This window comes from Suricata suricatta, chromosome 12 (assembly GCF_006229205.1).
Source record: "Suricata suricatta isolate VVHF042 chromosome 12, meerkat_22Aug2017_6uvM2_HiC, whole genome shotgun sequence".
NCBI classification, from domain to species: domain Eukaryota; kingdom Metazoa; phylum Chordata; class Mammalia; order Carnivora; family Herpestidae; genus Suricata; species Suricata suricatta.
This window is the reverse complement of record NC_043711.1, coordinates 52,792,370-52,809,299: the sequence shown is the minus strand read 5'-3', so window position 1 is coordinate 52,809,299 and position 16,930 is coordinate 52,792,370. Positions and strand designations below refer to the sequence as shown.

Genomic DNA, 16,930 nt, shown 5'->3' with positions numbered 1-16,930 from the left:
CACATCGTGGAGGAGGGAGCTGAGACGCCGATCACGGACTTGCCCAGCGTCACCCGGCCACACCCGGGTCTGTGCCAGCCTGGTGTCCCAGGCACCTTCAGCGCTGTGTCTCACCGGGGCTCTGTCCACCTCTCCTGCTGCGTTCCGAAGCTGGGTAAGTAATTTATTCAAGTAGATCCAAAATAAATTATGCGTTAAAAATAACAGGTTGTCCTTTTAAAAAATTGAAATCCATTTTAACCACAAAAAGCTACTGAGAATGGAGTTCTAAAACCTCCTACAGTTCTCTATCAGTTCTACGGCTCAACTGCTGAAGACAGAAATTTCAAAAAAAGTACCAGCAAGGTCCTATAAGAGCTATTATGAAATTTATTTGAATTTTTATCAAAAATACAAATAGGATACAAATTTCATGATTTCCCAAAGACTTCAAATACTTTTTAATAAGAACACGATTGAAGTTTGCAGTGATTTAAAATATGTACTAGAAAAAACTGCACAAACCAAATCCCACAGATTTCGTCTACTTGTACTGTTTTCCAAAAGCGTCCTTCCAGAGGAGACTCGACATGTGCTCACGTAATAGGCAGTAGTGAACACTGTTTGGATTCTTAAATCCGGCGAAGTCCGCTTTGGGGCCAGCTGTCCTCTGAATCTGAGGTCACACCGCAGATCTCCCAGGCCGCTGAGAGCAAAGTCTCTGATCACATACTCAACCACCACCTCATCTGCTAAAGCGACCGCTCCCAGCAAGGCGGAGCAATCTCCAAGTAATAAAAAGATCACCGACATATGAAGGATCCTTTAAGACATCAAGGTGACAACACACATGTTTCAGAGGGTGGGGGAGTAGCTGGGAGACGGGAACAGTGCGGGGTGTGGGGTGACCTCACTTCGTGAAGCTGGGGATGTGGGCGAACAGGAGCCACCCAGAGGCGTGCCCGGGACAGCGGTCAACGTGAGTGAAACCTTCCAGGCGCCACGGGGAGGGGCATGAGGGAGCCGCTTAGGGTAGTAGGAAAGGACTAAAAGCTCAACAGCCTCTTTAAGTGAATCGGTAGTTTCCGATGCCAGAGAATAAACGGCAGTGCCTTTCTCCACCTCCTACAAACTCCAGCAGACGCTGGCTCTGAAAGCACCTTCGACCCCCAGTGACCAGAGTACCGATGGGGCTATTTCCTAAGCAGTGAGTCACGTCCCCACTGACACCTCTCTGTGCCCTGTGTTAACTTCCAACTGGCAGATGAAGAGGTGTTTTTCTCTTAAGAGTCTGAAGTGCTCATCATTCAAGCCATTGTGTGTTTTTACAAAGAGAAACATACGAAACGGGACCTGTGGAAATCCTACACACTAAGAAGTTTCTGCCAAACCATCAAATGCACACAAATAAAGCCCAACAAATGTCCCAGTTGTCTTCACTTGTCTTCACCGTGACTGGGTTTTGGGGCCCCTGCAGGGGCCGTGTCCGATCTGCAGCACCGCAGCACTGCCCAGGGGATCATGGGCAGGGGCGGCTGGGCAGAGCCCTGGCACTTGTCTCCAAGGACGAGGGGCATAGAGTGTCATGGCAGCAGGTCTGTGTGGAGTGTCCCCACCTCAGTGTCTGCAGACACGAGCGAAGCGAAACGTGAAGGGGCCGCACGCCATCCCGAGAAGGGAAGGAAGCGAGAGAAGCAAATGTCTGTCACGCTGCCAGCCGGGAGCTGCCTTCCCGGCTCGTCAGAGAAACAGTGGGGGCAACGCGAGCTGGCGGCACCAAACCTGATGTCCGGCGCTTTGCTGAGTCTGGCCCCTTGAGCAGGCGCAGAATCCAAAACCGACGTGGATGCATGTGGGGCCGAGCTGCAGGTCACGAGGGACAGGGTGAGCTGGGTCCTGAGGGTGATGCGGGCATTGGGCGGGTGCTGGGGACCGTGTCACTCCAGCTTTTTGGCCGGCACCCGCATCCGAGCAAGGACGATGGGCACCAGGGCCAGGCAGCCGATGCCGAGGGCCCACAGGGGCCGGTAGAAGAGCCAGCCAGCAGCCACAGTCAGCAAGGTGAGCGAGGTGGCTGCGCAGAAGGCGAAGGCCTTCAGGCCAATGGCAACCAGGTCTCGGAAGACAGGGAACCAGTCCACTGTGAGGAGGAGAGAGGTGGTGAGACTGAGGCCGCCAGGCTCTGCACCGCATGAGGGCCGGGCCCATGCCGCTGGGCAGCAAGAGGAGGGGGCCGTGGTGGCACAAGCAAGCCCCATGAGCTGCAGGGCCCAGGGAAGGGGAGTGCACCACGCCTGGCCCCGCTGCAGGGGAGCAGGCAGGGGGTTGCCCTGTATCCTCCAGAGCCACGGTGCAGTCAGAGACCAACAGAAGACATGTGCCCATGATGGTGGCAAGTTACGCTTGCTTCACACCACAAAGAAAACAGTGGGCAGAACTTCCCGTGGGTGCCAAACTGGGCTTCTCAGCTGGTCGAGTCCTTACCAGTTACCTGTGTGCCCACAGCTCAGTGCTGTGGGACGTGAACTAGCTGAGGGCGGCTGGCTCCTGCCTCAAGGCTCTCTCAGGCCGCTGGCCCAGGGGTGGCACAGTCCAGGATCCAGCAAATGCAGTCTAGATCCAGAGAATCCTAGGGGCCTCTGAGACTGATTCCCACCTCCCATCTGGCGATGGGTGAACTGACGCTGCGAGAGGGGAAACGGCCTGCCCAAGGTTACACCGGGGCTCAGCACAAAGGACCGTCACATGGGGGCTCCTGATGAGGTTCTGATCTCTCCCAGATGGCACCAGACGCACCTGGCTGCTCTGAGCACAGCTCAGCAGACCAGAGGGGACAGCTTGGAGGGGAGGACGTGTCCGTTTCCCTCCTGGCCTGGATGTACTGCGGCCAGACCTCTCCTCACTGGAACGGGTACATGGGGCCGGGCGAGGGCTGGATCCGGACACACTGGGGTAAAGGCGAGGAGGCAAGTCCCCTGGAGGCCCATCCCCCCAGATGGGCACCAGCAGGGCTGGTGCTTACTCAGCCACCCGGGGCCTCAACCCTCCTGGGCCCAGCACTCTGCCTTGCACTCTGGCCAACTTGCTGGCTGCCCCAAATCTAGCCCAGGTCATAGGGCGGGGAAGCATAACAGTTTTGGGGTGTATATTTGCCAAACAGTACACAAAATGCAACATTAGGTGTGAGGTGATGGACGCTGAGACAGGAAGGGGAATGGCCCAAGTACTCAGTGCTCTGATGTGACAGATTTGAGGCCTGGCCCTCCGCAAAGCCTGGCCACTCTCCCCACCAGGGCTGCTCTTGGGGAGTGAGGGCTGAAGGAAGGAGCGGGTCAGCTGGGGCCACATCATAGGGGCTGCACGGAGCCCTCCCACACACTCCCTCCCAGGAGTTGGCACCCAGGCCCGCCCGCACCTCTGAAAGCACCTGTCCATCTGTCTTCCTCCGCCCATTCATCCCAAGCTGCACAGTGGGACCCAGACATGGGCCAAATGCCCGGCCTCTGCCCCAGAGAGCAGCGCAGCAGGCCTCAGAGGCTGAGAGACGATGCGAGAAGTGTAGGGGAGGCACACGGGCTGCTTGAGGGTGCAGAGATCCCACCTGTGCCTGCACACCTACCCAGGGTGTAGAGGATCCGAGTCATGAGGTTGAGGCCCATAAACATGGCCATCCAGCCGGCGGCCCGCAGGCCCCATGTCTTCAGGGAGTTGCTCTTCTGTTCTCTCCGAAACACCTCCTGCAGGGCAAGAGGGGAGGGGGCACCATGGCTCAGGTCTCTGAGGGGCCAGCAGCCTCCCTACCTGGCAGGGTAGGTGCCGGGGTCCGTTCTGACCCGGGAGCCATTGCCGTTTCTGAGACCAGGGGAGGTGAGGACACATCTCCTGCCCAGGCCTCAGCGTGTGCCCGACATGAACAGCATGGGGCGGAACAGGAGACCTCTGGAAGGTGGCGAGTCCAGAATGAGCCCCAGCCTCCTTCCAACAGTGGTTCCCTTCTGGGGTCATTTACCACACTCCTGAACCGTGCATCCTGTGTCACACTTGACCTGGGCCGCTCTTCCTGGGGTTCTGGGTACCCCGCTCTCTATTTCCTCCCTGCTCTGCCATCTCCACAGCCACCCCCTCCCTCTGGCTGCCCTCTACACGTGGGAGCCCCACAGCGCACCCTCCCCGCCAGTCCTACCACCTTCTCGGCACCTCCATGCCAGAACCACCACCTTGCCCACCCCTGACCCGCAGTCTCTAGCTGCAGCCCTGCCTGTCCCTGCCCCCACCCCGCAGTCTCTAGCTGCAGCCCTGCCCACCAACTGTTCCCGTGCCACCGGACGCTAACACTGCAGCCTCCCTCGAACCTCAAACTCCCCAACCTGTTCCTCTCGTCTCCATCTCAGCACGTGCTACCACTGCCCACCACCTGCACAAGCCCAAACCGAGTGTCACACTGGGCTCGCTACTCCTGGCAAGGACCACCTCCCATCCAGCCCGTCACCAAGTCCTGTCAATGCTGTGCCCACATGTCCCCAAATCTCTCCCCACAGCCACCGTCACCAGGACCCCGGCTGTGGCCTCCTTCCCACCGGCCTCCCCTCTGCCATCAACTTTTCCCCACAGCAACCTGCCAAGACCCTAGTGCCTGTCAAGGGACCAGGTCAAGTATCCTTCTGTTCCAGGACCTTTGCACATGTGCTTGCTCCCTCTGGAGAAGGTTTGCCCACAGTCCTGCCCAGCCAGCTCTTACACATTCTTCCAGTGCCAGCCTCACTGTCACTTTGTTAGCACACCCCTCCCCCACTGTCTAGGACAATAGCAGTAAGGACAGAAAGTTTACTGCTTACCATTTACCAGTTGGTGTTCTCATCGCTTTACAAGCACTGCCTCACTCAATCCTTAAAACCACTTCACAAGGCAGACACACTTATCTCCATTTTACAGATAATGAAACCAAGGCTCTGAATAAATGAATGAATAATCTTCACAATAACCAAATAAGATAAGGATCACAGCTATTATCATCCAAGAGGATCAACAACAGGCTCAGGGTCCTGGAAGTGGAAGGCAGAGCAGGGAGGGCCTGAGCTGGCCAGCTCGTGTCCACGCTTGTCCACACTGGGACCTCCTGCCCCCAGGGCTGGAATCTGGGCACCCTGACTCGCAGGGCCTGGCCACCTCGTTGGCTCAGGGCCTTCTCTCCCTGCTTGGCAGACACCTATGCCGTGCGTTGGAGGCCTGGGGTGCTCAGCACTGCCTGAGCCTTCCTCCCTGGGAGTCATCAGGCCATAAGCCCCCGCCCCCATGCCCCTCTGGGGGCAACAGCTCTGAGACCTGGGCCTCTACCTGTAGGAGACTGAAGTGTGGGACGGGGCTGGAGCTGCAGAAGAGAGAAGCCTGGGCAGGGCCTCCTAACTCTGGAGACTCCCTGAGAGTTGCCATGAGAGCTGCCACTGAAACAGTGACTCACGCCCGCCCCGCTGGGAGGTGGCAGCCCCGCCCTGAGGCTGCTAACTGGGCTCCTGGGCCACAGCCTGCCCACACTCTGGTCCTGGCTGGAGAGAGGACAAGGTGAGGCCCATCACCACTTGGGGCTGGGGGCCTGATAACCGTCAGAGGGGCCACAATGATGCCCGGACCCCACGCACCACCGTTGTCAAAGCCCCACAGTCCTGCTCCAGGCGCTTACAGTGCATCACAACGTAAAGGCAGGGAAGGGTTTCTGCCTGGAAGAGAGTGGCTAGCCTTTAAGGCATGCAGTCCACGTGATCATAGATTAGGGACTTAGGTGAGGCATGACCCCCCCCATTTTACAGATGGTGCTCCAACTCTAATCCCCTCACTGCCAGAAAGCTCTTTAGCCACACCCCCTCACGGGCCCCACCCACCCAGCAGCCCTGCCTCCCCGGCCCACCTCCTCTCTGGGCAGCAGCTCCCTGGCACTCGGGTGCTCCCATTCTTGCCTCAACTCCTCCTGCCTGACCCCAGATTCTTCCAGCTCTGACCCCTCTCTTCATTTATGGTTCTGCAAAACTGTCACTCAGAGAGGCCTCCCCTGACCACTGTCACAGTCCATCTCCTAGCATCCTGTCCATTTTTCAGAGCACCTGCCTCCCCTGCACAGCTGTCAGCACATAGAATCCTTACTCAGTCGTCCTGACGGGTCAGGTCCCTCCCCGCAGGACAGACCCGTCCCATCCTTGATGTGGTGCATAGTCCGCTGCACATACAGGGAGATTCCTGCTCCTTCCAATTCTTTTTCTTGCCTCATTGCACTAGCTACAGCCTCTAGTGTGGGAGCTCACGGAAGGGGAAAGAGACAGAGGGGGATGCCTGCCCCTCCATCAGACAGACACAAATGGGCAGCAACAACAAACCTCTGCCGAGAAGTCCCCGTGGTGCAGAAGAAGCAAGGTGTCCCCAGACTTGGTGGAGTAGGGGAGCAACTGGTCACCCCGCTGCCGGGCGATCACAGTGACCTGATTGGAGAACTCCATGTTAGAGCTGAGGGGACCGGCACCCTGCCGCACTGGGCGCCAACTGGGGGAAGCCAGCCCTGGGCCCCTCTTCCCACCCATCGGCCTGGGGCACCCTGGCCCCTAGAGCTCAGCCGAGCTGCCTCGCCTCAAGCTCCAGGGAGACCCTGGCAGAAAGAAGCATGTGACAGGGTCAGGAACCAGAGACTGAGTATTTACAGAACATAAACCGGGGGCTGGGGAAGGATGAGCTGCATGTGATGGCAAGAACTTGTGTGGGCACAATTAGGAGGTCCCCCTACAATGGCAGTGCTTATCCCGGGGCCACGATGTCCCCAGATGGCTGTGGAGCACACGGAGCTCTGAGATTGCTCCAAGGCACCCCCCCAGCCGTGTGCAGGCTGAGTACGTGCAGCACTTCCTGGAGGAAGGGTCCCAAGCGTTCAGGGCATTGTACGCGGTGCCTGCGCCCTGCAAAGTCAGGAGTCTGGGTCTGCCCTGGGGAAGTCCATTACCACGTGAGCCGGGCCCAGGTCGGGGTCATCGGCGCTCAGCCCCGCGTAGGAAAAGGACACGCGCAGGTCTCCCACCTGGGGGTGGAAGAGAAGTGGGAGCGAGGCCGGGAGCAGCCAGCCTGGGCCTATGTCCCCGACACCAAAGCCCAAGCCCTTTTCCGACCTCCACACCTCGCCTAGATGCTCCCATCTCAAGGCTTCTCCCCTCCGATCTCACTGGGCCAAGTGGATTCAACAGAACCGAATCAGAGTCCCAAGCAGGAATGTGGCTCCTGGGTGTTGTCGGAGGGCGGACACTCTGAGGGCCCCGATGTCTGTGTGAACAGCCCAAACCCCCATGTACCTCCGGATACTTGGGGTTTTCGCTGTGGTAGAAATAGTCACCCCGGCGAATGATGTCCACATGTGGGTCTTCCAGCTTGGACAGGCTCAGCGGCTTGAAGTTGTCGACTTTGTCGATGAGGCCTGAGGAGTGCGCAGCACTTACAAACAGTGGTGTACAAACAAACACCGCCGGCCAGGACACCTCTCAGCCTGCCACCTTCCGGGAGCACCATCTCCAACCCCTCCTTCTGCACCGCAGGCCCCTTTCAGTCTCTGTCTCCTCCAGGAAGGCCTCCCCATGCCCGCTCCGGGCCAGCGGGAGCGGCTGCAGCTCTGTGAACAGCCAGCTACCTGTACCCGTCTTGCCCCAGAGCCCGCTGCCTACATGCACTGCACTAGAGGCACAGCCACTAAGTGAGCAACAGGGCAGACGGCACACAAGCCAGGCCCCAGGGCATGGCCTCTCTCCCTCACCTAGGCTATTTGGGGCCCATGTGTCTTCTCTGCCACCCTACTGGGGCAGGCCCAGGGACAGCACTCTAGGATTTACTGTGGCTGGGGGTGCCACCTTATCCCCAGAAAGCCTCTCTCTGGCGTCTGCGGGGAGCCTGCAATGAACCACCTCTTGCTCACACAGGGCAGGGTGCCAGCTGGGGCTCAGAGAGAGGCCTCGGGGGCAGCCTGATGTCCATGGCCTCTGTGGCTGCGTAAGGAAGGCCCCTCAGCCAGCTCTGTCTGGTGACAGCAGTGCCTGGTACTCGTTCTCTGGGAGGGACCATGTTTCAGAGGAACCTGGTTCAGGTGGGGCCACCCCACAAGCCCCCACCTCCTGAGCATCCACCTGCCATCCCTCTGGCCCCAGCCCGAAGTATGCTGCCGGGAAAATGCGGGTGAGCCCACATCCAGGCCAGTGGGACCCAGCTCCGGGGAGGTCTCCAGGTGCCGCTGGCTCACCCGAAGGGGCCCAAAACTTACCTGCTGAGAGGAAGAACCTGCCAATCTGGACAAAGGGGGCTGTTGCCGTGAATGACTCCACTGCCATCGCACTGTGAAAAGAAGGAGCTGTCGGCAGAGTGGGGCGCTAGCCAGGGGCTATCCCGTCTCTGTGGGCTGTGCGGGGTCGGGTTCCTACCCAGGGGCTCCAGTGAGACTAGCCCAGGCACTGCGCATATCTTGTCTTTACCCCCTAGTCTACCCCCCTACCTGGACACTCCTGTCCCCCTCAGCTGCTGGAGCACCCTTGTCCTGCCTCCCATCCCCCAGCACTTCATACCTCCTGCCTAGCCCCCCACAGCCTGTCCCACTACAGCCACCAGCTGTCAAATGGGCCCTCAGTGGTTCTTTACATCCCTCCTGACCCTTCCCTGCCAGCACAGCCCCAGGTGGCTCCCAAGCCCCACTGTGCACATTCAAGACCCATCCCGGCACGGGCCTGCCCATGGCTCTAGCTGTGCCCCAGGGCCAAGCCCATCTCCCCACCCCAGTCCCTCGGCCCTCTGCCAAAATCCTACAAAGGCCCAGATCAAATACCACTGCCTCCTGAAAGCCCTTCCTGATTGTCATCCCACCCCAATGGCTGTTAACAAAATGCTTTCCTGGTGCAAGTCCCTTTCGGCACTCAGTCCAGGCCTTACATTCCTGACTTGTTTGAGGGGAGCCTGTGGGGGTCAGAAGTCAGGTTTTGCCTCCATGTTCCTGGTGCCCAGTCCAGGAACTGACCTCCAAACCACGTCCCAGACTTTTACCAACTCATGCGGCAGGAGCAACTCAATCCCATCACTCAGCGGACAAAGCTGAGGCCGGGAACCCACCAGCGGCGGGCAAGGCTGTGCTCAGGCCTGGGGACCCAGCCCTCACCTGGGGTTTTTGTGGCCAATCTCTCGGTCGAAGTTTCTGCTGTTGACAATTTCGGACCGCCATTCAGTGTCTGGCACAGGGAGAGGGGGGCACTCAGAAACCATGGTAAGAGTGGCCACATGCCTGAGGCCCACTGGCTCTGTGTCCTTTTATCCAAGCCCGCAGCCACTCCAGGGCCAGAGGGACAGCTCCTGGAGGCTCAGCAGACACGACAGAGCCAGACCCTGAGGACTGACAGCCAGGGATCCCGACACCTGTTTCCATGCCTTCCCCACTGCTGTCAGCCTTTGCTAAGGGCAGAGACCCCATGTGTGCAGGGGCAGTGGGGGCCCAGTACTCACTGTAGGAGTACCTTGTCTCTGTCTTCATCTGCCCGTCTTCAGTGTACTCCCTGTGGGGACAGCAGAGGCACCCCAGAGTTAGCCTGTCACCCCTGAGCAGTCCCATCTCTAAGCATCTCCCACCGGACGCAACTCGGGGCCACGAGGTCAGAATCTCCAAATGCAGCCGGCCTTGTCTGCACCGGCCCAGAGACAGGCTTGCTCCCTGGAAGACAGCCAGCTCCAGCCCTCAAGAGGCCACCTGGAGAAAAGAGCTTTCTCATCCTGGGCTGAAAATGTGCCCCCACTTGGCTCATACCAAGGGCTGCAACCCTGCTCTCTGGGCTAGGACACCTGGCTGCAGCCTCTGCTCCAGGCCAGCCCCACGGATGCCCCCTCACAGCTGCCCCAGCCCCCCAGCCTCCTCCCACCCTCACAGTCCAGGCCACCCAGCTGCAGGGGACCGCAGCCTGCCTAATGACAGCTGCCCTCAGACTTCTGTTATAATGGACAGGACGTAACCCGCGGCCACCTCTGCCCTGTCATGGGAGAGAGCATGGAGCCCAAGCAAGGGAAAGCACTGTGTGTGGCTAGGGTCCCGTCATGCCAGTCCTGGGCACCCCTGCATAACCTCCTAGACAAGGGAGCTAACCACCCTCCCACTCCCATTAGTTTTCTGCCACCTCCAAACAAAAGAGCATTGGCTAATAACGTGGGCATGATTCAACATTTCTGATAGGAAGGTTTAAAAAAAAGTCTTAATGTTTATTTTTGAGAGCAAGAGAGACAGAGCGTGAGCAGCGAAGGGGCAGAGAGAGAGGCAGAGAGAGAGAGAGAGACAGAATCTGAGGCAGCCTCCAGGCTCCGAGCTGTCAGCACAGAGCCCAACGCAGGGCTCGAATCCATGAACCATGAGATCATGACCGGAGCCGAAGTCAGACACTCTACCAACTGAGCCACCCAGGCACCCCTCTGATAAGAAGATACAATAATTTAAATTTCGAAAGTGTCAAAATAAAAAGCCAGCCTCGCCTGGTCCTGACCTCTGTCCTGCCCTCCTCCGAGGTTTTCCTCGCTGCCAGCTCACCTGGACTCCTCCGTTTCCACCCACTGGTACATCTCCACTTGCCGCCGCAGCTTCACGGCTGGAAGGTGGACCCCATAGTTTGGATCTGACAAGAGCTTCAAAAAGAATCAAATAGATCAAACACACACACACACACACACACACACACACACACACGCACACGCATGCACCATTAAATACAGGACAAGACTCCCATCCACCCAGGACGCCAGAGGAAGCCAGACTGGATGAAAGACAGGTAGAGGGGACAGGGCAGGGGTGGCGGTGCCACAGCTGCTCCAGGCAGGGGACCGGGTGAAGCTGCCAGAGCACCCAACGCCTGGGGCCAGGAGCCTGGAGCCTCGCAGCACTGGCCGCACAACCCAGTGCCATGGCGCCGACAGCCTCGTGTTTAGGGCTCAAACAGGAGGGGCAGGTCCGATGACCAGAGCACCTCTGAGCCCAGCAATAGACACACAAGCTGCTCACAGTCACTGCAGCCCTGCCGTGTGCCGAGCACTGTGCCAAGGGGCTAGCTGTCTAATCCCACCAACTCTTCGAAGCCAGCCCCCCAGTTTGTTAGTTACTCTCTGCAGATGAAGACGCTGAGACCCGGGACTGGCAGGCCCGTGCAGCCGCGGAGGGGGGCAGCTGGGACCCACGGCCGGGTGTCCCCGTGCAAAGTCCGCAGCCAGACAACAACCAGCGACGCGCCCCGAGCCTCTGGTGGGTCAGAAAGCCTGGCCAAACCTACCTTGGATGTGTGCAGGGCCCCAACGATGTGCACCAGCCTTCCCTCATTCTCGGGGGCCACACTGTGGATGCTGTCAGGGGACACCACGAGGGAGAGCCCCTCGGCCAGGGAGGTGGCTGTCTTGAGTGCGTGGCCCTGGGAGCAAAAGCGAGTGGGGATCTCACCTCAGGTGTGGCTCCACACGTGCGTGCTGCAGTCTGTTACGTCAGGATGGGGCCTCGGGAGGCATAGAGCTTGTCTCCCCATTTTACAGCTGGAAAACCGAGGCCTAGCAAGGGGCACAGTTGGAACTGGAAGCCAAGACTCCTGTTTTCCCAAGCAGTCCCCTTCCTGTCCCCTTTCACCAGTCTCCTCACTGCCCCGTGTTTTTGTCTGCTGTGTGCCCTTTCCCACATCTTTCTCTGCCTTCTCCCTCACCGTCACTTCCCAGTCCATGTGGTTTAGATGGGCCTGTCTGTAGTGCTGCCCAAGTCACGTGACCCACACCTAGCCACTCGGAACATGGGTTCACTGTCCATGGGATTCGTTCAGAGAGAGGACTGAGATGAGCCATGACCCTGCAACTCTTGCTAAGTTGGTTTCGGAAGCGATGGGGCTGCTAAGCCGGTTGGATGTGACTCTGGAGTTGGCCACCTTCACCACCACAATGGAAAAGCCTGCCAAAGAACACTCCATAAAAGGAAAAAGAGGCAAGAGTGGAAAAAGAGAGATTCCTGGTGAGCCAACATGAACACCTGGATCCAACCATGCCTAAAGCTGATGCTACCTCAGGATTTCAGGCCTGTGAACCTGTAAACCTTCACCTGTCTTCCTACTTACGACAGTTGTGAGATGGGTCACAAGAGAAAGCATTCTGACTAATTTAGCACTACCTCCCCCCACCCCCAACCCCACCTGTAGTAAAATCTAGGCCCTTGTTACCACATCCAGCCTCTGGACATTGCCTTTGCTCTCTAATACTGCACAGGGGGACCCCAAACATTTTACCTCATTGGTGAAAATTAAGTAGAAGGAGACCAGGAAGGTCATGAGCCCCACAAACACCCCACCCGAGGTCTCGCTGAGCCGCTCCAAGAAGCCTGGCTGGGGGTTGGTCGTCGTTTTGATATGTTCTCTCCTGTTACTCGTAGTGGAATACTGAGGGGAAGAAATATTTTAAAAAGTCAATATGAAAATTGGTTTTTTAAAAAATAAGTTGTATTTTGCTATTTGTTTTTGTTCAGTTTTCATTGCAATGATAACACAGTAAAAACGCACAGGGTATTAAGTATAGTTTGATGCGCACATTCCATTTGACCACCAGCCAGATCAAGGTAAGAATGTTTCCATCATCTCAGAAAGTTACTTTGTGCCTCTTTCCTGCCAATACTCCTCATCCCCTACCCCCTAGTGGTAACAAGTATTTACATTTGTATCATTACAGATTAGTCTTGCCTCTTTGAGAGCCTGATATTAAGGGGACCGTCCTACAGCACAAATTGCTTTTCTGTCCAGATTCTCCCTTAGCAGAATGCTTTTGAGGTTCAGCTGCACTGTGATGTGTATCAGCAGCTCATTCCTTTCTATGGAATTTGTCCAGTATTAAATTCACAAGTACACGTTTGTCGGCTCAGTTACCCATGGAGGGATACGTGGTTGTTTCCAGTTTCCAGCCTGTCAGGAACGATGCCTCTATGAACATGCACACAGAAGTCTTAATGCAGATACGGTGCTTTCCTTGGCCTTGGGGAGTGGGTAATGAAACCCCATATAGGAGTGAAATTGCTGATCACAGAGATGTGTGCTTTTAAGAAACTGCCAAACTGTTTTACAAAGAGGGTATCAGAGATTTATTATTAATTCAATTCAGCAAACAGTGGCTCAGCTTCCCGAAGGCCATGCTGGGTATAGTGGCAAGAGAGGGGGAAGACAGGCTGCAGGGCCGTCAAGTTGCAGGCACAAAAAGTACTAGGCCATGCTGAGTGTCTGGTGAGGAACAGATCCATTACCATAGGAGTGACCTCCTCCAGCTGGGGGAATCACGGCAGGCTCCCCAGAAGAGGGGGCATTTGTTTGGGATCGGAGAGGCCGACCCTGGGGTAAGGGCATCCCCAGCAGGGGGAACTCTGTGAGCGATGGTGAGGAGACGGGAAGCGGTCATGGGGGCACAGCTGCCTATCTGCTCTGGCTGGGTATGGGGAGGCATGGGCTGGAGGGAGATGTGGGCAGCCAGACACATCCAGGAGAGTTCATGGTAGGCTTCAAACTCCAGAGTCAGTGGGTCAGGTTTTGTCCAGCCAAGAAGAGAACCAGGGTTTGAAGTGTCCACTGCTGACTCCCATTGTCAAGGACAGAACACTGGAACCAGAACTGGGTTTGAATCTGGGTCCTGCCATGTACCGGTGATGGGACCTTGGGTGAGCAATTAACCCCTTTATGGTTCTCCATCCCCTCATCTGTAAAATGGGGATAATAATCTGACCCAAAGGGCTGCTGAGACCAAAGGACTGAATTATTAGGCAGCTCAACAACTAGGGCACAGGACGGAACATATGTGCCAGCTTTTTCTGTAACTGACACCAAGACGGGTGCCTCAGCTGACCAAAGTCACAAAGATGTAAAGTGGTTCTGAGGTGAGTGATCAGAGTGAGCCAGGCCCCCGGCACAGGGGGCCAGAGAGACTCAGGTCAGTTTCTGCTGGAACAAAGCTGATGCCACATTCTCGGATTGTTCCCGAATGCCCCCAGCCCCGGCCTGCCCGACACCAGATGTCCGTTACATTCAGAGATGGTCTGAACTTTCCACACTGCGGGAAGCCTCAGTGGAGCAGTTCAATGCAGGCAGGCAGGCAGTGGCCATCGTCCATCATTATGAAGACAATGGCCAACATGCTAGTCTATTACAGGCCAGGCACGGGCAAGCTATCACTATCCCTTTTCACAGATGAGAAAATCGAGGCTCAGCAGTTAGGTCATCAGCCCAGATCACTCAGCCTCTAAGAGTGAGAATTCAGTTTCATATCTAGACAGACCAGAAGCCACTGTCCTACCACTTTGCTCCAAGCTGCACTCCTCACTCTTGGGCTGTAAGAGTCGGACACCGGGGACCAGCTGCAGAGGGGGTTAGGGAAGGGAGCCAGTCCCGCTATTACAGCACAGTCCCAACCTTGGGAGCCAGAAGGCATGACTTCCTCCTGGGCCTCCCCTCAGCATCCATCTAGGAGCCAGCATCTAGGAGAGGAGCTCGTGGAAAGCCTTGAAGGGCAGAAAGAAAGGCACAGGAGGGCACCCCTCAACCACAGGAGGGGTAGGTTGGGTAGTGGCACGACATGCTCAGCCCACATTTCGAACCAAAATGCTGGTAAACATGGAGGGTCTGGAGAGGAGGACGATGGTGATTTTCTCCAGCTGCACCTCGCTACCCACTCTGCCATTTCCCCAGGCTGCGGGGCACCCTCTGGTGCCTCTCTTCCTCCTTCAAGGCCACCTCTGAGCCCCTTATGTTGATGCTGGCTCCCTGGTATGTGTTGAATACATACATGTATCCTCAGGGAGCACTCTAGGCTCAGAAGCAAAGAGCGGCAAGTGATGGACAGCGTTTGACACACAGGCCCTGAAAATTACTTGTTGCATTATTAGTTGATCTACCTCTCTGATCCTGTTTGCTCACTTATAAAGGGAGATGGTTAACAGTACCCCTTCGACAGGGCAGTTTTGTTAAGAAATTGTGTCACCTCCCCGCTCCACCCCACCATCTTCAGATCTTTCTCCCTCACTGGGCCCGGTGGCTCCCAAATCTGCATCCAGCAACTGGATGACTCAACAAAGGTTTGGCAGCAGATCACACCCAAACTCATCCACATTCCTTGGACAAGGTCAGGAGTCAGTATTCCCAAGATAGGTTCTGCCCACCAGGGCCACCCGTGCCACACTGTGAAGACAGATTTTTCTCATGTATTAGGCACCCTCTATGAACCAGGCGCTGTGCTAACCACAGACTGACTCCCTTAAACGTCACAGTAACAGATCCCACGAAGAGACACAAACCCAGAGCGGTGAAGGCCAGCCACACCGCTTCTGTGAGGAAGACGCTGGATTTGCCCCTCAGGTCTGCTGGACTCCAAAGCCTGCTGTCTTTGGACAGCGTCTTCTAAGTATCTGGCTAAGTGGCTGTCAGACCCGGGCTAGTGCTCCACCTGTAAAATGTGGTGGTGGTGGAGGTGGTATGGGGGCGGACAGGAATCTACCGCTGGTCTCCTGACAGCCGGCAGACCCTGGGTCTCAGACTACCCCTGACGCCTTTCTAGGCGCAGCATTCATGGTTCTAGGTCTCCCGGACAGCTCCAGCTGAGGCGGAGGGCACTAGGGCAGGATATAACCCTGCCTCTTTGGGGGTTTGGGGTGGGGGTGGGGGCAGAAAGGCCCCAGGGGCCTGGGAAGAGGGTGTAACAGGCCAGGGGGGAGCGGCGAGAGCATTCCAGCAGAGCAGGAGGGAGGGAGTGTCTGGGCTGGCGGGACACCAGGGCTGGCTCCAGAAGCACTTTCACAGAGGAGGGGACTGGTGAGTCACCGGGCTTCTCCCACACCCAGCACTCCGGTGGGAGGCGCTGCTCGATTTGTTCAGTCAAAGTTGGGCTTCAACCGAAAGGTTCCCGAGACAGGCTGGCTGCGGGCAGAAAGGGCCAGCAGGCTTTTGAAAGGAACCACCTTCAGCCAGGGCCTCTCTGACCAAACACACCCTAGGAGGACTAGGGGCCTGCCAGCGGGGAAGTGCTCCCTCCCACGGTCATCTTACCTCCCCCGCTCTCAGTCTCGCCCGCACGCACCCCTTTGGCAGCCTCGGTTTAGACACTCCCCTGGGGCGCGGGGCTCATGCCCGCCCGCGCAGCCCGGTCCGCCCGCCGATGGGCAGCTGCACCTGGGCCGTGTCGGCTTCCCCACCTTTCCGCGGACCGGCTCCCCACGGGGTCCGGTCCAGCTCTCCAAACCCGTACGTAAACGGCAAGCCCGAGGGCCCAGGTGGGCGCCAGGAATGGAAGGAGGCAGCCCGCACCAGCAAACCCAACGCCGGGAGCAACGGCTCCCGAGTCTCTCTCCCCGCACACTCACAACCCGACGTCGAGGTCCGGACAGACGGAGAGAGATGAGCAGACCGGTTAGCCGCCCGAAGGCCGGGGCAAGTGCATGCGGAGGGAGATGGACCGGCCGCACGGCCGAGGGTCAGGCAGGCAACATGGCCCTCGGCGGCCCCTTCACAGAAGACGCCCAGGGATGTGGGAAAGTCTGGGTGGGGTCCGGCAGACCGGAGACACTCACGTTCGCGGCCATGGTGAGGCCTGGCTCGCCGCTCACCCTCGCTCTGCTCAGCTGCGGAAGGGTCTGACGCCTGAGTGCAGAATGCAGCGTCTCACCGCCTTCTCGACAGTGCGAAAACCCGCCTCAACGCCAGAAATCTGGAAGTGCAGTTACCGCCCCATGAGCCACAGCTTTTCTGCTCATGCGCGCCGCAAGGCTTCCAGATAAACGTAGTCTGCGATCAGTGCTTTGGCCCCTAACGTGCAACACGCCCTGTACCTCATTGATGCGCCTGCGCACTGCAAGCCATTCTGGGATATGTAGTTCCTACTGCCTGAAGGCAGGCCGCGCGCGACCTCCTGGGAAATGTAGTTCCTA

General features: G+C 57.5%; 1 protein-coding gene across 2 annotated transcripts; it reads right to left on the bottom strand.

The window, feature by feature from the left end:
* Nucleotides 1-346: 346 nt before the first annotated feature.
* TMEM43 (transmembrane protein 43) lies at nt 347-16,828 on the bottom strand. 2 transcript variants are annotated; one of them, XM_029916429.1, is made up of 12 exons: nt 16,574-16,827; nt 12,267-12,416; nt 11,280-11,414; nt 10,547-10,641; nt 9,481-9,530; nt 9,140-9,209; nt 8,258-8,328; nt 7,302-7,423; nt 6,959-7,033; nt 6,345-6,446; nt 3,599-3,716; nt 347-2,119 (listed from the first exon to the last, which is right to left on the bottom strand). In XM_029916429.1, exons 1-12 carry the CDS (start codon nt 16,583-16,585, stop codon nt 1,917-1,919), a joined length of 1,203 nt encoding a protein of 400 aa, XP_029772289.1. In that variant the 5' UTR covers nt 16,586-16,827; the 3' UTR covers nt 347-1,916. The 2 variants fall into 2 exon arrangements, with proteins under 2 accessions (XP_029772289.1, XP_029772290.1); XM_029916430.1 differs by lacking the exon at nt 6,959-7,033 and having other exon boundaries at nt 16,574-16,828.
* Nucleotides 16,829-16,930: the final 102 nt, after the last annotated feature.